Below are 21,968 nucleotides of genomic sequence, written 5' to 3'. Positions count from 1 at the left end.
AGTAGATAAAATTTGTTTTTACTCCATCAAGTGTTAAAAAAAAAATTGGGGGCTAATTCTTCGTTATGTCTAGTTCTTGGAAAGTTGGGTGAGAACGATAAATGCAACCGCACCAAATGGATGCGATATGGGAATACTATATACCATAAGTTAGCAAATTCCCAATCAGGAGTCTGGATATGCTACTGGGAGCTATACTGGATAAAAGCCAAGACACAAGAGGTTAACCAAAAAAGATCAAAACTACAGTAGCTTCGATAAAGCAAAGAAAAGATTAGAAAAGGCCCATAATTTATATAGGACAGAAGGCTCGGGAGACTTGGATCTCTCCTCCAAACCCAACTCCTGGCTTACATGATGGTCACCTAGGGCTGGGGACCCTCTGCAATGGTCTACTACGGTGTTGTACATCTCCGGTAATAACCCCATTGCTGGATTTTACAGTAACACAAATTAAAAAACACTTACTTTTTAATGGCTGGTAGATGGTAGCATTTTCTGGCCATGGTTCTACAGCTGTAAAAGAAACAGAAGAAAAGGTAAACTTGACACTGAAACTTTAGAGAGTCAGTCTATTAAAATGATCCTAAAGGGGGGGTATCATTTCACAAGATCTTGATGATCTAACCTCATGATAGGTCATTAACATCCGATCTGTTGGGATCCAGCACCCATCATCCCACCAATCAGCTGTTATAAGCTCTATATTGGAGCTGTTCTCTTGAATAGGAGCCGCTCTGCAGCACCCAGCAGTGACTGCTACACAATGAATGTAGCTGTGCAGCTCTGATTAAAAGGTGTACATGCAGCCAGCACCGGAGCTCGTAGCTGCTGATCCATGGGATGCCAGGTGATATTAATGATCCATCAATGGAATTGGTCAACAATATCTTGTAAACTGGACGGCCCTACAGTTAGGATCATAACTATTTACCCTCTAGGTTGAAAATATGGCTATTTACAGTGGACATTTGTCGATGTAGAGACTCCTTCCTATCAGTGCAGACATCTTTCTTTGTAAGGCCCGATAACGACCAGCGTCTCCATTAGAGCAATAATGGGATCCAGGGCAAACCCTCCAGTCTATGGTCAGCCTAAGTAAGGAGCTAAACAGGATGACAACCAGCCCCCGGGTGACCACACTTAGGAAACCGTCAGCTCACCCGCTCAGAGAACTGGGCATGATGAAATCAACAATCCTGCGTTCACGCATGGGGTGAGGGGTGCCTCATAAATAGTGGCCCAGTTGAGGATACCACTGGTGCACAAAGACCAGCAAAAACCATATTACTTCTTCCAGAATTATATTGTAGTATGGTGATGGGTGACATCCAGCAGTACATAGAGTGCCTATAGCTCCGTATTAAAGGATATGTGATAAACTGCAGGTTAATGGGGGTCCTACTACTAGGACTCTTACTGATCCCGAGAACGAGGCTCTGAAATGCCCCATCGGAATGGAGCGGTGGTCACACAAGGACACCATATGCACCCTCCATGCATGCAATCAAGGATTGACTAAAGCAAGATGGTGGTTATTTATATAACTCTATATAGGAGCTTTAAAGACACGGAAATTACTAAAGTTATATCCATCACCAGAATCAGAAACAAAGGCTATCCACATTCTGTTGAAAAGGAATCTGTCAACATGATCAAGTTTCCAAAACCGCAGGTCATTGAAATGTAAATCCATTGACACCTTTATATCTTCTATCTGTTGCTGCATTCTGGAGAAACGGATTAATTCAAATGTAAATGAGGCATTAAGGGTCCTGGGCGTGACAGAGCACTTCCCAAGCCTCTGTCATCTCAGGTTGTTTCCCTGCCAGTACCAGACACTTTTCTGTAGCTTGATTGATAACTCATTGTCTGTGTGACATCAAATGCCAGACAAAATAATCAGACAGTGAGCCATCTAACAAACTAAAAAGGTTGTTGCCGGGCAAGGAAACAACCTCGGTGAAGCACAGGCTGGGGAAGTGCTCTGACAAGCACCAAAACACAATGCCTCATCTTCATATGAATCAGAAAGCTCTTTGTTCTCAGGAACGAAGCAACAGATAGAAGATATAAAGGTGTCGATGGATTTATATTTCTATACCGTCCATGCGGTTTGGTGGAGTTCATCTTACCAAAACATTCCCTTTAAGTAACAATTATGTCAGTATCGGTGGATTGACGGGTCAGATTATTAAGTGATGATCGCTCTGCACATCGCTTTCCAGAAGTGCCAGTTTATCCTATCAGTGGATAGCAAGGGGTTTCACTGTTCAATTAAAATACAGACCCCCACACAGAATAAAAATACCTAGAAGTCCCTTACATTTTATCTCGACTGGCACGGCGAGGGTTACGAGAGGCCCAGAAAACATGCAGCATCACTCTTCTGTATTGTGAGCGCAGAGGTGAACAACATTTGCAGAACAGTAGGCATGGAAATTACACATTGCTACCGCTCTGTCATATTTCCAATCCATCAACTTGATTAATGTTATAATAACTCCATATAAACTTATCATTCACGCTGTAATGAAGTCAAACCCTGCTTTCTTCTTGGACTACTAAGCTCCTCAAGGCATCTGCACAGGTAAATACAACGGTGGCCGTAGTCTCAGCATCCTGTGCATTCAATTAACAGATATTAGGGACTTAACGAGATCCCATGTTATCAGCATTAATACGAGTGAATTTGGGAACTGGTCAGCATGTTTGTTCTATATGGAAGTAGTAGTGTGGGTATTTAGGCACTTGTACCACCAAAAATTATACTTTTTTATAAAGATCTGATGTAGCAGTTGTGAGAAATCTAGAGTAGAAGCCATATGCAAATCAGACTGGGAGTGCACTGGAAGCGTGTCACTGCACCTGGACATATTCTTGCAAGTGCACTGACACACCCCAGTGCACCCTCAGCATTGTAGGCTAGATTTCATATCTATACAAAAAAAATGTATTGGGGACCAGGGCCTCTACAGCTATACAAACATGCTGGAAGGTTCCCTATAAGGGTTTGGCCAGTTCTGGACAACCCATTTATATAAGGGAGAAAGTCCAATAGCACGATCCAAGCACCAAAGTGATTCTCACAAGGATAATTTGCTATGATAAATGCCCCCGATGACATAGATAGCTCATCTGTTAGGTCAATCAAAACCGGTGACCCCACGGAGCCTAAGCTGCAGGATCCCTTCTAGTATCTCAAATATAGAGATAGGGGGAGAGACCAATCGCAATAGGGTCTTATCTGCTGGAGATATTGGTCTAGGTGAGAGGAAACAAGCTGCGACAGGTGCTGCAGTATTCTCAGGTCGGGAAATCTCGCCATGTAGACCAATTGGTGGAGGATAGGAGTAGTAGTCTGCGCTGCGGTGCTAGATTAAAGAAATCTGGAAGCCGTGGTGAGGGATTAGATCATGCGGTTTCTTCTCAATGAGTTTCGAAGTTGAACCAACTTCTTCATCAGGAGTCCACGATATTCGCAAACGCATTTTGGTTCTCCTGATGAAGAAGTTGGTTCAACTTCGAAACGCGTTGAGAATTAACTGCATTATCTAGTCCCTCATCACGGCTTCCGGATTTCTGGGATCTAGCTCAGCAGCGCAGACTACTACTCCCATCCTCCACTAATATCTCACATATAGTAGAAATGGAATGATGATGAAAAGACTAGACAAGCCTGTTAAATGTATGCCACAATACAGTGTGAAAACTACACATGGCTCCTGGGCTTTAATGTAAAAAACTGTCCATTCGGGGCATATGGTGTACATAAGTGGTTAACAGGCAGCGCTCAGATTTCTCAGTCATGGGTGAATTGATTTGCAGGACCCTGGTCCAATGGCCACCAGACGAGAGCCCTGTGAACCTCCTCCTACTTGACAGCGTTCCAGCTCGTTTTTTGATTCGATCATCTCCATTAGGGAATGTGCATAGTCTATTTGCTGAGTTTTTTGGAGCACAAATTTACTTTTTTTTTTTTTTTTTTTAATGAGGATTTTGGACAGTTTCTGCCCCATAAATTCTTTAAAAAAAAAAAAAAAAAAATGTGTGAACACGCCCTTACTCGGGTCTTTATTTCAAAGCTAATATGAGCATAGAGCGAGCGTAAAAAAAGCAATTAGAGAGTTTGGCTATACATAACGCCCCCATACAAATTCGACCACTGTCTGCCAAACCAGCCGATATCTCCAGGTATGGCCAAAAGTCAAATTGGCATAGGGATCTTCCGACTCTCCTTAAAAAGATGATGTCGAGGGAGAGAAGGATCTGGCGTGTCCGATTTTGGACGGACAATCCTTTTGTCATGGATGAGATAAGTCACCAATAGAGGAGTTCGGCAGCGGATCTCTCATAGATAATACAGGGGCTCTCGGCAGCGCACTCCGGTGTACTGAGCTGTCGGGAGAGATGGCTGCCGACCAAACGATCAACCGAGCCACTCTTCGGCCAACAGCTATGTACTGTGTAAGGGGCAACTTAAGGTCAATGAAAGTCAAGCCTGACAAACTCCATGGGACCAGCAATTTAATGGTCATAGCGGTGCCAGATTCCGACCTGACCGTAAATGTTAGGAGACTGATGAATTGGGATGGTAAATTTCAAAGTCCCTGAACCTATATTCACAAGGGAAATTAATCAGACACACAGATGGGTATTTGGCAGTGTTTTTAATCCCCGTTGGCTGTGGCGAACAAAAGTCAAATTATATATATATATATATATATATATATATATATATATATATATATATTTACTAGCTGAAGAGCCCGGCGTTGCCTGGGCATAGTAAATATCTGTGGTTAGTTATAGCACCTCACTTCTCTTATTTTCCCCCTCACTCCTCTCGTTCCCCCCTCACTCCTCTCGTTCCCCCCTAACACTTGCTATTTCGACCTCACATCTGTCATTTCCCGATCACTCCACTATTTTACCTCACTCCTCTCATTTTGCACTCACACCTTTTCATTTTCACCTCACACCTCATTTTACCCTCAGTATATACATGTTTGTCATCTCCCTTATATATAGTATACACCTGCATGTCATCTCCTGTATATAGTATGTACCTGTATGTCATCTCCTCCTGTATATAGTATATACCTGTGTGTCATCTCCTCCTGTATATAGTATATACCTGTGTGTCATCTCCTCCTGTATATAGTATATACCTGTGTGTCATCTCCTCCTGTATATAGTATATACCTGTGTGTCATCTCTCCTGTATATAGTATATACCTGTGTGTCATCTCTCCTGTATATAGTATATACCTGTGTGTCATCTCTCCTGTATATAGTATATACCTGTGTGTCATCTCTCCTGTTTTGTGAGAGGAGTTTTGTGTGGCGACATGTGTAGCAACTTTTGTGTGTCGAGTTGCATGTGACAGGTTAGTGTAGCAAGTTGTGTGCAGCACGTTTTGCGCATGGCGAGTTTTGCGCGTGGCGAGTTTTATGTGTAGTGCGTTTTGAGTATGTGCAAGTTTTGTGTGAAACAACTTTTGCATGTGTTGCAACTTTTGTGCATGTGGCAATTTTTCCGTGTGGCGAATTTTCCATGAGGTGAGTTTTGCACGTGTGGTGAGTTTTGCGTGAGCACACACACACACACATTATATATATATATATCAGGTCGCTAGCCAAATTTATGTCTGATAACTGCGAGCCATACAATCAACAGTACCGCCTTCTGTAAATTATAAGTGACACAGCTGTAAATGGGGCTACGAGCAGCACAAACGTTGGCGATATTTGGCATTTTTAGATTGCGAACTCGTGTGAAGATCAAAGATAAGTGCTGTTCCAACTATCATGAAGATCACTCAGAAACATGTACATCCTAACAGTAACTGACTTGTGTAAAGGGGTCTTTAGATGTGGTTATCATGCATATAAGTTGTATACGTGTACAACAACTGCCTGTTTCTGTAGTCTAATAAGCTGGCACTAAACAATTATAAAATGTATTTTCCGTTAGTAATAATCTATAAGGGAAATATATGGTGATTATATATCCTCTAAACATCAGTTCCACTCACATTTGTAAAAGGGCAGATCGATTTTAGAGGGGATACCAACAATCAATAGACTAAAACGTCACAATACTAGGGGTCAACACATGCAGATAGACAGGGCTGATTGTCCATTGGCGCGGTGAATAGATGAACTCGGCTTGTCTTAGCTAAAGATGTTCTGTGGTCAGGAATTATTTGAAGATCTGTCAAGGTTTTTTCAACACTCGACAGAAATACAAAGCGGCTTCGTGAGGAAGTTAAAACCCCCTAAGGATAATATTTGTTTTTTCAAGACGAAGATAATTTATCATATTGATGGTAATATACATGTTCCTTGATATTTAACGGATAGAAAATTCATTACGCACTTCACCCGACTAAGTAGAAGACATTTTCTAATAACTTACAGTCTCTACCGCATTTTTTAGGTTTTATTAAATTGATTTACAAGACCAAGAAAATTAGTCTTAAGCAATTTTAATAGAAGTTTCAAAGTAAGAATGTTTGTTAAGATATATTGTTGATTAAATGTTCACTTGCCAACCGGGAGGAAACGGAGAACACAGACAATTTTATAGCAGAATCTATTACATCTTAATGCTTTCCCAATTAATCAAAAGAAGGATTGGATAGCTTATAAAATAAACATCTAAAAGGAAATCAAGATGTAAAAGTGATTACTAAGCATGTGTTATATGGTATTATCATTACAAAACAGGTGCACACAACCTTTCTTAGCATAAGGGTCCTACTGTTCTAAGGCTGTCCATTTAGGACAACCTCCTTTCATAAGCCCAATTTCATAGAGTGTGGTCCCCAACACCAGCCAATTAGTTCTAGACAAGCGTCACTGACATGACCGACTTTCACACAAAGTGGCAGAAACAGAAGAGAGCTTGCAGACTCTGGGTAGAGGTAGAACATGTCGTAGACACCCCCAAGGTCTCGCAAACTCTCAAAAAAAAAAAAAGAGAAAGCAGCAATTCTGATCGGGACCTTGTGCACAACATCAGGATACCCCATTAATAGATGGATCCCGAGCAACCAACAAAATATTGTTCATAGAGGAAAGGGGGGCTAGGATATTCATTTTCAGCACATTGCAGTTAAACTTCTCCATAATGATCATCATAAAACAATTGGCACTTATGCGTTTTGTGTGGTCCAAGTATTTATAACTAGAGATGAGCGAACCCGTACTTAACGAGAAGAGAGAGATAGAAGACAAGGCCCAAAGAAGAGAAGGCCCAAAGAAGAGAAGGCCCAAAAAAGAGAAGGCCCAAAAAAGAGAAGGCCCAAAAAAGAGAAGCCCCAAAAAAGAGAAGGCCCAAAAAAGAGAAGGCCCAAAAAAGAGAAGGCCCAAAAAAGAGAAGGCCCAAAAAAGAGAAGGCCCAAAAAAGAGAAGGCCCAAAAAAGAGAAGGCCCAAAAAAGAGAAGGCCCAAAAAAGAGAAGGCCCAAAAAAGAGAAGGCCCAAAAAAGAGAAGGCCCAAAGAAGAGAAGGCCCAAAGAAGAGAAGGCCCAAAGAAGAGAAGGCCCAAAGAAGAGAAGGCCCAAAGAAGAGAAGGCCCAAAGAAGAGAAGGCCCAAAGAAGAGAAGGTCAGAAGGAGAGAAGGCCAGAAGGAGAGAAGGCCCGAAGGAGAGAAGGTCAGAAGGAGAGAAGGTCAGAAGGAGAGAAGGTCAGAAGAGGAAATAGATTCTCCGGTTTCCTCCCACACTCCAAATCTGAGACAGACTGGTTGCTAGGGATGTTCTACCTGACAACCACATTTAAAAGAGAACCTGTCACCAGGTCACAAGTGGCAAATGTTTTATATCTTACTTTTATTTTTTTATTTTTTTAACGCCACTATGGCGTTCTTTAGCTATGAGCCTTTTTATTTACTCATAATTTTTAGGGCCTTTACCAAACGGGAGCTATTCACGGGGTAATAATGCAGAGGAACCTAAAGATACACCCCTAGAGATTCCAATGAGCAATGTCCCATTGACAAAGAACTTAAAATTAGCATTTCGGGCACACTAAACCAAAGGTCTAAATCTTTGGGAGCGTATGGCATATCTTTAAAAAGAAAAAATAATTACGGTATAATAATCAGGAAAGCAGCAAGAATACAATAAAAGCAAAAACTGGCCACTATATCTAGTCTTCCTTAAAAGTAGTATTCATAGGGCAGCGTGGCAATCGCCATGTCTCAAATATTTCTGATCAAACCCTGATTGCCACTGCGTTACGGTAACGAAGGCGGAAAACTGCTTAGCAACATTAATTCATTCTCCATTGCTTATTAATAGGATTTTTAGGCGGAGAGGCTCTTCAACTATTGTCATCCAGAACAGGAATTGTTAATGAGTGTTTAAAGAACACGTTGGTAATTTCAGAGGTGGGCATTTTATTCCCCGAGCATAAATTTCTGTTTCTCCATGTGTAAAATGGTGAGAAATTTCCCTGAGATGATTAACTACTGCACGGGCTCTTGCAAAATATCAATAGCGAGAAAGCAGATCGCACAGTCGAGAACTCAGTGGCTCCAGAAAGCCATATCTCATTAAAATTATAAGACCGTGCAGCCAGAAAGAACACAATTAGGAGAGTTTTGATTGGCTGACTTGCTAGCCCGGACATGCCGACCGGTTTCATAGCACAGAGGCTTAACGGACTGATTCACTGCTCCCCATTTCATTACTCCAAATCTCAATTTCCTCCGCTGATTCGCAAACTACCCCAGACCAAGTCCAAGCCAAAAAGGTTAACCATTTACACGGCATGCAAATCGCTGTTATATATTTCCAACACCGCAATATAGAATACTCTCCTGGGTCTTTATCAGATCACTCTCCCCTATTGGTTCAGCTACAGGTGGATCCAATGAGGTCTACGTTCTCTCCGGGTGGAGGCTTAATCCATTTTGGCTTAAAATTATTGACTAACAAAGTCAGGGAGCAATTATCGGAATTCTTTTCCACTAATTTGGGCTCGGCACACGCAAGCGTGGTATGGGATGCAAGGAAGGCATTTTTGAGGGGTGTGCTTACAAGAGAAATAAAGTTTGCTAAGGATAGCGCACAAAAGAAGGGGCTAAACCTGGAAAACAGAACGGGATTCTGAATTGCTGTTTATTCAAATTAAGGCTATGTGCACATGTTCTGGATTTTTCACATTGTTTGCGCGTTTTCTTCATCAGTTTTCCACGGCAAAATTGCATAAAAAACGCATACATCATTTTTAATGCATTCCGCAATTTTTGTGCACATGTTGCGTTTTTTTCCGCGATAAAGCACTGTGGGAAAAAAACGCAACATGTTCATTAATTTTGCGGATTTTTTGCGGATTTTTTGCGGATTTCCCGCTATTTAATGCATTGGGAAGCTCCGGAAAAAAACGCGAAAAATCCACGAGACAAACGCATGCGGATTTCCTGCAGAAAAAGTCTGGTTTTGCTCAGGAAGTTTCTGCAAAGAATCCTGACGTGTGCACGTAGCCTTATAGTCCTGAAAATTTATCACAGTAGAAGGAATCGCAATAGCAGTTTCGGTCAAAGCCGATAATAAAGTGTTTTTAAAACAGCAATTCTAAAGAGGAAGGAGAGACTACGGGCCGGTAACTTGCAAAGATGGCCGAGGCCCAGAAAGAAAACGCTTTCACATATCAATTGAGGGACGTAGAGGGTAATATGGCCGTCAGGACCCCGGATAAACTAAAGGTCTTAAATAGCTTCTATCTAATCTATAGAGAACTACCTGACTCCTACAGGCCCATCTTACTGTTGACGTTAAATGTTAAAATATTGGCTAGAATTCTTGCTTCCCGACTGAGTACGGCTATTGAATGAGTAATTCATCCAGACCAGGCTGGCTTTATGTCTTCTAAGTCAACTGCTATAGGGTAAGTTCACACAGAGCATTTTTTTGCTGCGTTTTTTATGCTAATTTTCAGCTGCTTTTCACCGCACAAGCAAAGCCTATGGGATTTCAGAAATCTCATGCACACACATTGGTTTTTTGTGTGATCAGTATTTTGTGCTTTGCTGCGTTTTTTGGACATAGGGCATGTCACTTCTTTCAGCGTTTTTGCTGCTTTTTTTCAGCTTTTTTCACCCATTGACTTGAATGGGTCTTGAAAAAAAACGCAGGTATCATTATTTTCTGCGTTTTTGCTGCTGAAAATCCAAGGACATTAGCATGGACAAAGAGAAAAAAAAAACGCACCAAATACGCAACAAACAACACACCAAAAACGCACCTAAACCTGCGTTTTTGACGCAGCTTCTTTCCTGCCAAGAAGATCAGGTTTTGCTGCAGAAAAAAAGCAGAAAAAAACTCTCTGTGTGAACTTACCCATACACTTACGTAGGCTTTTTTTTAATTTGAAAGGGGCACAAGATTCTAGTCAGAAGGGCGTCTTATCATCAGATGCCACCAAAGCGTTTGATAATGCTGAATGCAGGGGGTGTCATCGTGTTGGGTAGGAATTACACTGCTGACAGTCACTTCGCTAGGCAGCTCAGTCACTCGACAGCACAGTGCTGCAACTGAACAAGTGTGCACAGCAGCAGTCATAGAAATATAAGTACCCCAAAAAATAGGGGATGTGATCAAAGGGAAATGTTCTGTTCAATGAAAAGTCCCGTCCACGGGACCTGAAATTCACAGGTTATTGGACAACAACACCTTTTTTTTGCTAACTTTTATAGTCAATGTGGTGCCCCAATGTTTGCCAGGTGCAGGCAGGGACCCAGATCATCACAGGACAATCAAACAGAGTCCATCTAATATAGATAGTAAAGACACCTGGAAATAAGTGAGCATGCTCATTTTGGACAGTCCCCATCATCCAGGGTGAAGCAGCTGTTCCGAGGTTCCACTTTCCCTTCTCATACCAAGGGTCTATTGCCATTGGTTTTAGAGCCAGAACAAAAAACCGTGCATGCAGCATTTTTAATATCTGGCTATGAGCAAAGGACTGGGGCACAAAGTGCACACATTTGGTAATAGTTGCTTCAGGCTTAAAAACAACCAAGAGCACACAACTGTATTAGATGTCAGACTGTCGATAGAACACAATTTTGGTATAAACATCAATTGCAGTCGGCACTCAGTCCGTGGTGCTCGTGGCATCCCATTTCAAGTAACATAAGGAGACCGCCACTCACTTGTAAGTTATCAGAAGTTGTAGATTTGCATTCCATGTTCTTCAGAAAATCGTGTTTACGCTGTTCGTAATGAACTCGAGCCTTTTTTCAAACAGACTCTGCTTGAGAAAGGCTTGTGTTCAAGCCGAAACGGGTAACAATTGTTTTCTGAAGAACATGGAATGCAAATCTACAACTTCTGCAAACTTACAAGTGAGTGCCGAGCTCCTTATACAATTTTGCTATACACATCGCATCCATAAAAATGTAAAGTTACACTATATGTACTGCATTCTTTTTTTTGGTATGTAGACATATACTTCTGAGGCAATAAACATGATGTGCACCCAGTATAAGGACAAAGTAAGACGGCCGCATTAATTGGACCACAATGCACGGACTGGCCACGGCCCTCACGACCCGAGGGTTATGGCTGCATAGAAATACAGGAGAGCCGCCGGCCAGTCCTTGCATTGTGGTCCGATCTTGGTCCGATATATAAAGCCATCTGATTGTGTCATAACAGTGAGCTCAACTCCTGAACCCCAGCGCCAAAAAAAACAGAATGCAGTGTACATTAGGAAGGGTGCCATGATCTCCACTGTAAAGAAAAAAAAAATGTCCATGTGCACAGCCACATAGAATATCATAGGTTCAAGTGCTGTCCGTGAAAACCATGGATAGCACCCGTCCACGATAAATCAGTCGTGTACACGAGCCTTACAACACCTGTACTTTCACTATGGTTTTGTCACTCAACACTCATTTAGGTGAGCTGATAATCGGCAAATAAGAACTCTAACTGTTAACAATCACGGTGGGCGGTTTAAGTGCACCTCAAGGGTACATGTCCATGGGCCGTATTGTCGGAAACCCAAAGCGCCGCCCCCTTCCGTACATGCGGTGATTATTATTATTTTATTATTATTATTATACATTTTTATAGCGCCATTTATTCCATGGCGCTTTACATGTGAATATGGGGCAAATATAGACAAATACATTAAACATGAGCAGATAACAAGGCACACGAGTACATAAGGAGGGAGGACCCTGCCCGCGAGGGCTCACAGTCTGCAGGGGGTGGGTGAGGATACACTAGGAGAGGGAAGAGCTGGCTGTGCGGCTGTTCAGTAGGTTGAGGATCACTGCAGGCTGTAGGATGTGTTCATCCGGAAACTCCGCACCCTATACATAGGACTATGTTATTTACCTTGCGGAGACAGAGCGTCGCCGCAAGGTAAACAGACATGCTGCAGTCTAAAAAGACGAGCCGCATGTCCGGAAACGCAGGGCTGCTGGATGCGTGTTCGCACACATAGTGGAGACAGGATTTCATAAAATCCCCTCCACTATGCTGTAACATCTGGACGCTGCGGATTGTACGCAGCGTTCAATCCGCAGCTAATCCGGCCCATGGAAACATACCCTTAGGCTGCCATCACACTAGCAGTATTTGGTCAGTATTTTACATCAGTATTTGTAAGCCAAAACCAGGAGTGGAACAATTAGAGGAAAAGTATAATAGAAACATATGCACCACTTGTGCATTTATCATCCACTCCTGGTTTTGGCTTACAAATACTGATGTAAAATACTGACCAAATACTGATAGTGTGACGGCAGCCTAAGGCCGGTTTCACACGTCAGTGGCTCCGGTACGTGAGGTGACAGTTTCCTCACGTACCGGAGACACTGACTCACATAGACACATTAAAATCAATGTGTCTCTGCACATGTCAGCGTGTTTTCACGGACCATGTGTCCGTTTGAAAAACACGGAGACATGTCAGTGTTTGTGGGAACGCACGGATCACACGGACCCATTAAAGTCAATGGGTCCGTGTAAAACACGTACCGCACACGGATGCTGTCCGTGTGCAGTCCGTGTGCCGTGCAAGAGACAGTGCTACTGTAAGCGCTGTCCCCCCGCGTGTGGTGCTGAAGCCGGAATTCATCCCTTCTTCCCAGCAGCGTTCGCTGGAGAGAAGGAATGAATAATCTTTTTTATTTTTCTTTCCCCTTAAAAATAAAGTTTGTGCGTCCCCTCCCGCCTCCCATCCCCTGTGCGCCACACTGATGTGCTACATAAGCACACGGACACAGATAATTCCGGTACCGGAATTATTTGGACGTGTGGGACAGGCCTAATACTGATGTAAAATACTGACCAAATACTGATAGTGTGACGGCAGCCTCACGGTCATCTGTGATAATTGAAAACTGCAATGTCAGACCATGATATTGCACTCAACAACTTTCAATGTACTGCAGCAACTGATATATAAGGGGTTGTCGACCTCTGGGAACAATTTTTTATTTATTTATTCTACTAATGTGGAGGAATTTGCGGCTAAAAATCATTTTTGCAATTAGTTTTAATTAAACTACACACATAAACACCTTATCTGCGCTGGATCCTCTTACTCCTTATAATAACTTAAAAAACGATAATATAGTATAGTAAAAACCAAACTAATTGGTATATAAAAAAGGTGAACCTCTAAACGAAGAAACACGAATAAATAATAATGGTGTTCCAGGACGCACTCAATATTCGTAGCACAGACCAAGACAATGGTGCATATACAGCTCCCTCCTTGTTTGCAAATGGAAGTCCGGTATTACCTTAAACTGTACATTCAGCGGTGTCTGGAGCTTTCATAGATGGAGCCTTCTGTGCAGTCCCCGAAGTTCTTCGGAGTAGAATTAATAGATGTATATTCACGTGGGTGTATTGCAGGTGCTGCCCCGGCCGGTGGCAGAAGCACCATGCACTCACCCACTTCACAGGACGAAGGAGCGCTAGTTATTTCAGCCGCTAGGTACACTGCAGATGCAGGACCTTCCGTGACGTCACGATCACGTGGTAACACACGTGACTGGCTACGGATAGCGCAGTAAGTCCACTTTTCCTTTCCTACGCGTTTCGGAATATTGCGTATTCCTTCCTCAGGGATGGACAGTCCTGGATTTCCTCTACATATATAACCCAAGAAGAACATGTGACCGCATTATCTATTGAAAGCAAATAATTCAATTTCGCTATTAAGCCTCTTTGGTATGAGGGTATCTAATACAAAAATCATTTTTGTCTCTTCCCTTGACATTTGGCTAATAAAATTCCCCCTTCGCCAACTTTTATATACAACTTTGAGACCTGTGATAGAAATACCATCAGTTTTACCGCTGTGGTAAATAGAAAAATGCTTCGACAGCGGATGTCCCTGAAATTTCTTATTGATATTCCTTATATGTTCACTAATTCTCACTTGAAGGGGTCGCTTGGTTCGCCCAATATAGATTTTATTGCAAGGGCATTTGATGGAATAAATAACCCCTTCTGTATTGCATGATATGTAGTCCTCTATTCGCCATTCATTGTTCCCGTTGCACAATGAAAACTGTTTTTTTGTTTTCAATATTTTACAAGGTCTGCATCTCATGCACGGAAAAAAACCATAATTCTTAGACAAGGAGGAATGTCTATGGAGGTCATGCATATGTGGGACCGTAGGGGCTATTTTGTTCCCCAAGTTCTTGGCCTTTCGATAAATAAATAACGGGTGTTCTGGAAGCTTATCACCCATGATTTTATCCTCCTTCAGAATATCCCAATGCCTGTTAACTATTTTTCTGAGAAGATAAGAGTTCGTATTATATTGCGTAATAATGGGGACGGTTTCCAATGGTTCCTGCCTCTCTCGTTTCTTCTCTTGGAGTAAATCGGATCTAGGTATCACTTCCACCATTTTTTGCACATTGGACAAGGAGCCCGGGGAATAGCCTTTTTGAATACATTTCTTTGTAAGGATCTCTGCTTCATATTTGAAGTCCTGGGCGTGGGAACAATTTCTGTGTGCCCTGATTAGCTGGCTTTTTGGGACGTTTAATAGCCACTTTGGAAGATGACAACTATTTAGAGAAATATAGTTATTGGCATCAGTTGGTTTGTGAAATGTCCTGGTATGGATTTTACCATTTTCAATAAAAATATTAAGATCTAAAAAATTTATAGATTTGGTACTGGTGGTTCCAGAAAATTTTAAAAAATATGAATTTTTATTTAAATCATTAATAAAATCAGATAATAAATTAGGGCCACCAGACCAGATAAAAATAATATCGTCAATGAAGCGTTGCCAGAGTACCAGGTTCGCAGCCAGGGGACTCCCACCATAAATGGTGTGGTGTTCCCATTTCCCCACGTATAAATTTGCATAACCTGGTGCGAACCTGGTACCCATAGCAGTCCCCCACTGCTGGGAGTAGTAGTTCGCCTCATATTTAAAATAATTATGGGTTAATATAAAATACATACATTCTAAAATGAAAGAAATCTGGTTATTGGGGAGGCTTCCCTCTTGTTCAAGGAAAAATTCGCACCCTTTCTGATGTTGTATGATAGTATACAGGGAGGTAATGTCTAACGTACCCATAATAAAGTGTTCCTTCCATTCTACTTCTTGCAAAATCCTTAAAATATGTGTACTGTCTTTAATATAGGATGGAAGATTCGGAACTAATTTTTGTAGGTGGCAGTCTACATATTTAGACATGTTCGCCGTTAGACAGCCAACCCCAGATATAAATCGGTCTCCCGGGGGGATTGGTTAGGCTTTTATGGATTTTCGGTAGATAGTAGAAATATGGTATTCTCGGATATTCTGTATTAATGAAGTCGAATTCTCGTTTAGTTAGAATACCTTGTTCAAGTCCACGTTTAATAACCTCCTTCATATCTTGGATAAATTTATCTGTAGGGTCTTTTGACAGACGAAGATATGTCTGTTGACCCCCCAATAAGCGGAGGGATTCCTTTTGATAGTCAACCGTGTCAAGGATGACGATACCTCCTCCTTTATCAGCTGGTCGGATTACCAGTGCCTTATTGGCTTGAATTTCCTTCAGGGCCCTACATTCCTCGTTGGTCAGATTACTTCTAAAATTTGAACATTTTTTGTCAGAGATTTTTCTGATGTCCCGTATAACGTTTTTTTGGAATGCCTCAAAAGATTCAGAGTACTCCTGGATCGGATTGAAGCTAGACTTGGCCTTTAATGAGGTATGTACAAAGGGATCGGGATAGGAGAGGGGACTGGCTGTTGCAGTTTTTATACCGTTATTTTTTATGAAATATTTCTTAATGGCCAGTTGTCTCATAAATAATTTAATGCCGATAAAGGCTTGGAATTTGTCGAATTTAGTATTGGGGGCATACTTCAAACCTTTATTAAGTAGAGAAACCTCCTTATCATCCAATTTGTGGCTACTTAAATTAAATATTTTTTGCTGTTGTTGGTCCTTATCTTTATTTAATTCTTCTTTGTTATTTGATTTCCTCTTTTTTGGGGCAAATTTCCCGCCCCTACAACCCCTTTTTCTACTGATTTTTGGCCCAACTGAAAAAAAGGATGATTCCTACGTTTATTTTTTGGTTGAGTTTGGTCAGACACTCGGGTCTGTACAGTAATTTTCCCTGTTCTTTTTAGAGTTTTTTTGGAATTTCTCAAATTTTTTAATGGAATCTTAATAGGGGAATTAGTTACACTGTTTTGGTTGAGAATCTCCATCCCACTCGTAGATGGACCCTCCTCCCCATCATCTAGAATCTGAAATCTATTCTGGAATGCTTGTGATGATATGGGTGTGTATATAGACATATCATGAACCGAGGGACATAAATCGACAGAAATATTACTGGTATCTAGTGCATTAATTTCTAGATCCTCTATACCGTCTGTAGGATGTGTGGAAAATCTATCCTCGGAGGTAGAGCTATTAATTGTTTCATCCAAGGTTACAAATTGGTTAATATTTATATCGTTTTGATGTTGTGGTTGTTGTTCATTATTGTAGTCTATTTCTAGACTATAGTTGCACCTATTCTGATTGTGGTTATAGGATATAGGTGTGCCTGGGTTTGACTAATTGGGAACCTGGTCTCTATTAAATTTAGTTTTTTTCCGTTCCAGGATTTCCCTTTCTTTGGTCAAAATCCTCATCCTAATACTTTTAGATAATTTCACCACCTCTGGATGCTTTTCGAACGGTTTTATCTCTTCAAATAACTTGGAGATACTCCTTTTTAGCACAGTAAGATGTTGCCTCCTTTTGTCAATTATAAAGGAGACTGTCTTAATTGAAAATTCTTTAAACATTATATCCCATTCCTTAACTGTTGCGGGGTCCCCAATATCACCCGATATTGGTTTATATACTGTTAAACCTCTTGGAATACAGTCAAATGACAAGTATCTCTCTAATGTAGCGATCTCCCAGAGATCTCTCATTTCCTTGATAAGGTACTGCTCCAATTCCTTCAAAGATTCGATAGCTTTCATAACATCCTCCCTATTATGATTTATCGGAGTTTCTATGTGGGAGCGATGAAAGAATTGTTGTATAGTATGTTTCCTCTTAGTTCTATCAGAACAAAGGTCTCTCATAATGAAGGCTAATCTGTAGCTGCTTTCTGGTACAAGTGGTGGAAATATATCCAACAATAAAATATGAATAAAAACAAAAAAACCAGTAGCGCTTCAGATTCACAGAGTCCTGCAGCAGACAAAATACAGGGCCACTCTCCTGTATCTATACATACACTACACACATAAACACCTTATCTGCGCTGGATCCTCTTACTCCTTATAATAACTTAAAAAACGATAATATAGTATAGTAAAAACCAAACTAATTGGTTTCCTCTACATATATAACCCAAGAAGAACATGGGAAGTGGGTGAGTGCATGGTGCTTTTGCCACCGGCCGGGGCAGCACCTGCAATACACCCACGTGAATATACATCTATTAATTCTACTCCGAAGAACTTCGGGGACTGCACAGAAGGCTCCATCTATGAAAGCTCCAGACACCGCTGAATGTACAGTTTAAGGTAATACCGGACTTCCATTTGCAAACGAGGGAGCTGTATATGCACCATTGTCTTGGTCTGTGCTACGAATATTGAGTGCGTCCTGGAACACCATTATTATTTATTCGTGTTTCTTCGTTTAGAGGTTCACCTTTTTTATATACCAATTAGTTTGGTTTTTACTATACTATATTATCGTTTTTTAAGTTATTATAAGGAGTAAGAGGATCCAGCGCAGATAAGGTGTTTATGTGTGTAGTGTATGTATAGATACAGGAGAGTGGCCTTGTATTTTGTCTGCTGCAGGACTCTGTGAATCTGAAGCGCTACTGGTTTTTTTGTTTTTATTCAAGTTTTAATTAAACATTTTGCACCGTTTGCCTTCTATAATCTCCATGTTGCACTGGCTATTGCTGGCTGCTGAATGAGTTAACAGAAAACTATTCAGCCTGCTATGCTATCTGACAGAGTTTCTAACTCGTTCTGAGGGACTCTCAGCAGATTTATGGCCACAGACAAAGTTGAGTGTACAAGAAAAAAAAAAAAAGAGCCTGTTTAAGCAAAACAGTGCAAAATTTTTAATGACTTACTTGCAATTAAATAAAAAAATAAATAAAATGTTGCCAAAAAGTGGACAATCCCTTTTAGGCCAGTCTCACACATCCAGATAATTCCGGTACCGGAAAAATCGGTACCGGAATTATCCGTGTCCGTGTGTCCGTGTGCTCACGTTGAACATCAGTGTGGCACACGTGTGGCAGCCATGTGCCGACTGAGGACCACACAGACCGTGCAGGAGACAGCGCTAGAGTTAAGCGCTGTCCCCTGCATCTGGTGCTGAAGCCGCCATTCATTTCTTCTCTCCAGCATCGTTCCCTGGAGAGAAGATATGAAAAATATTTTTTTGTTTTTTTTGTGTGTTTAAAAAAAAGATCCCTGTCCCCAACCCCCTCCCACCCCCTGTGCGCCCCCCCCCCCCCCCCCGCTGTTAATAAAATACTTACCCGGCTCCCTCGCTGCTTCCTGTCCTCGCCGCAGCTTCTCCTGTATGAGCGGTCACGTGGTACCGCTCATTACAGTGATGAATATGCGGCTCCACCTCCCATAGGGGTGGAGCCGCATATTCATGACTGTAATGGGCGGCACCACGTGACCGCTCATACAGGAGAAGGTGCGGCGCGGAGAGGACGCTTCGAGGGAGCGGGTGAGTATTTTAGTAACAGCGGGCGGGCGCAAAGGGAGTCAGAGGGGGGAGGGGACAGGGATCTTTTTTTTAAAACACAAAAAAAAAAAAAAGATTTTTCATATCTTCTCTCCAGGAAACGATGCTGGAGAGAAGAAATGAATAGCGGCTTCAGCACCACGCTGGGGGGACAGCGCTTACTGTAGCGCTGTCTTCTGCACGGCACACGGACAACATCCGTGTGCGGTACGTGTTTTACACGGACCCATTGACTTTAATGGGTCCGTGTGATCCGTGCGCTCCCACGAACACTGACATGTCTCCGTGTTTTCCAAACGGACACACGGTCCGTGAAAACACGCTGACATGTGCAGAGACACATTGATTTTAATGTGTCTACGTGAGTCAGTGTCTCCGGTACGTGAGGAAACTGTCACCTCACGTGTCGGAGCCACTAATGTGTGAAACCGGCCTTATGATGACTATTGCAAAGAAAAAACAAACTAAAATTAAAAAACGCAATGGTTGGTGCCACCAGGGGCCCAAGAAGTAAGAAGACCACTACCTCCCCCAAAGCAGGGGCAATTGTGCATTATGATGAGCTATTGGGCTTAACGGGCCCATTTACTGCTCTTAACATAGGACCATCTTCTGCCTGTGTCCGCTCCAGGTGACAAATTCACTGGATCTTTGTGTAGCCCAAAGCTGAGAGCTGAATCTGTGATTTCCACTGACGGCCAGCAGAACTATGAATGCAGTTCCAGCGTTAAGGCACAGGAATAAAATTATCCGAATAATCAAGGTATCAGGAATTCGCTCACTTGAGCAGTACTGGAAATCCTGAGAACATGACCTGTGGGTGGTCAGAAACATTGGTGCGCAAGACCTGCGGGGGGCTGCGAGGGCTCGAGGCGCGAAGACTGGAGTTTTGAAAATATTCACAAGTCATTTTTTTGCATTAATACTACAGTGGATATTTCATGCATTTTTAAATATGGGGGGTTTTTTACGTTAAGCAACTGGGGAATGAGGAAAAACTGCTGTAAAAACTCTGAAAGAACTGACATGCTGCATAAAAAAAACTGCAAAGGAATAAAACGCAAGGAAAAACTCGCCCTGTGTGAATGAGATTGTAGAAACACTCATTCATGCTGCTGAAAAAAAACAGCATCATTTTACAGGAAGATAAGAAAAGTGTATAAAAAGTGTGAACAAGCAGGAAGACCCTGGACTGAGCTAACAGGCCGTCCGGCTACCGGGCATATTAGCCACATTGTAGCCACCTGACACATGTTCCGAGGCTCTGGAGGCGGCACTGTACTGGCCCTGTGGTACTACAAGTCCCAGCAAATGCCACTTATCCCACAATGGCTCCATAGCACTGTCCGCCTGTGATGAATGTTGCGCCTGCAGGTAGCACTGCGGCGGGTGTGCTGTGCGCCATGTCAGCGCCATTACCTGCTATCTGCGACACGAAGGCGTCTGTAACCAGAGACATTGCAGGAATCCTCCGCGCCACATGCAAGGTTAAGGTCACAATAACAGGAAGTCAACCATGGGCTGACAGCACGACGCGGGACTACTTCCTTCCATATCCAAGGTAACGGGGACGCTAGTCAATGTTGTTTGTCTGCTATTAAATAAAGTTTATTAAAACAAAAAAAAAAAATAGTCACTGCACTGAAGAGAAGGCCGGGAGATCACGTGACTGGAAGGCGGAGACATCGCCAGCGCCATTTTTGTTTTGGGCAAAGCAGAGCATTTGAGGTGGATTAATGCAGAAAATCTGGATTTTTTTTTTTTACACCATTTCTTCCTTCTTCGTTGTTTGTAATGGGAGTGACACTAGAGTATTGTTAGTTCTCCCACAACCTGTTGTAGTCTTGTAAAAAAAACTATTCTTATTAAAAATCCATGAAAGACACTAACTTTACTTTTTTAACCCCTTCATGACCCAGCCTATTTTGACCTTAAAGACCTTGCCGTTTTTTGCAATTCTGACCAGTGTCCCTTTATGAGGTAATAACTCAGGAACGCTTCAACGGATCCTAGCGGTTCTGAGATTGTTTTTTCGTGACATATTGGGCTTCATGTTAGTGGTAAATTTAGGTCAATAAATTCTGCGTTTATTTGTGATAAAAACGGAAATTTGGCGAAAATTTTGAAAATTTCGCGATTTTCACATTTTGAATTTTTATTCTGTTAAACCAGAGAGTTATGTGACACAAAATAGTTAATAAATAACATTTCCCACATGTTTACTTTACATCAGCACAATTTTGGAAACAAAATTTTTTTTTGCTAGGAAGTTATAAGGGTTAAAATTTGACCAGCGATTTGTCATTTTTACAACGAAATTTACAAAACCATTTTTTTTAGGGACCACCTCACATTTGAAGTCAGTTTGAGGGGTCTATATGGCTGAAAATACCCAAAAGTGACACCATTCTAAAAACTGCACCCCTCAAGGTGCACAAAACCACATTCAAGAAGTTTATTAACCCTTCAGGTGCTTCACAGCAGCAGAAGCAACATGGAAGGAAAAAATGAACATTTAACTTTTTAGTCACAAAAATTATCTTTTAGCAACAATTTTTTTATTTTCCCAATGGTAAAAGGAGAAACTGAACCATGAAAGTTGTTGTCCAATTTGTCCTGAGTACGCTGATACCTCATATGTGGGGGTAAACCACTGTTTGGGCGCACGGCAGGGCTTGGAAGGGAAGGAGCGCCATTTGACTTTTTGAATCAAAAATTGGCTGTACT

At 41.8% G+C, this 21,968-nt stretch overlaps 1 protein-coding gene across 1 annotated transcript in view; it reads right to left on the bottom strand.

Moving 5' to 3' along the window:
• Window positions 1-20,814, bottom strand: part of MTX2 (metaxin 2) — a 79,092-nt gene extending 58,278 nt beyond the window's left edge. Inside the window, exons 1-2 of the mRNA XM_069733199.1 lie at window positions 20,661-20,814; window positions 469-516 (exon numbers count right to left, since the gene is read on the bottom strand). Coding sequence (XP_069589300.1) covers window positions 469-516; window positions 20,661-20,700 — 88 coding nt within the window. The 5' untranslated portion in view covers window positions 20,701-20,814. The remainder of the gene's footprint in view (window positions 1-468; window positions 517-20,660) is intronic.
• Window positions 20,815-21,968: the final 1,154 nt, after the last annotated feature.

Source organism: Ranitomeya imitator, chromosome 7, assembly GCF_032444005.1.
Source record: "Ranitomeya imitator isolate aRanImi1 chromosome 7, aRanImi1.pri, whole genome shotgun sequence".
NCBI classification, from domain to species: Eukaryota; Metazoa; Chordata; class Amphibia; order Anura; family Dendrobatidae; genus Ranitomeya; species Ranitomeya imitator.
This window is presented reverse-complemented; position numbering and strand designations above follow the sequence as displayed.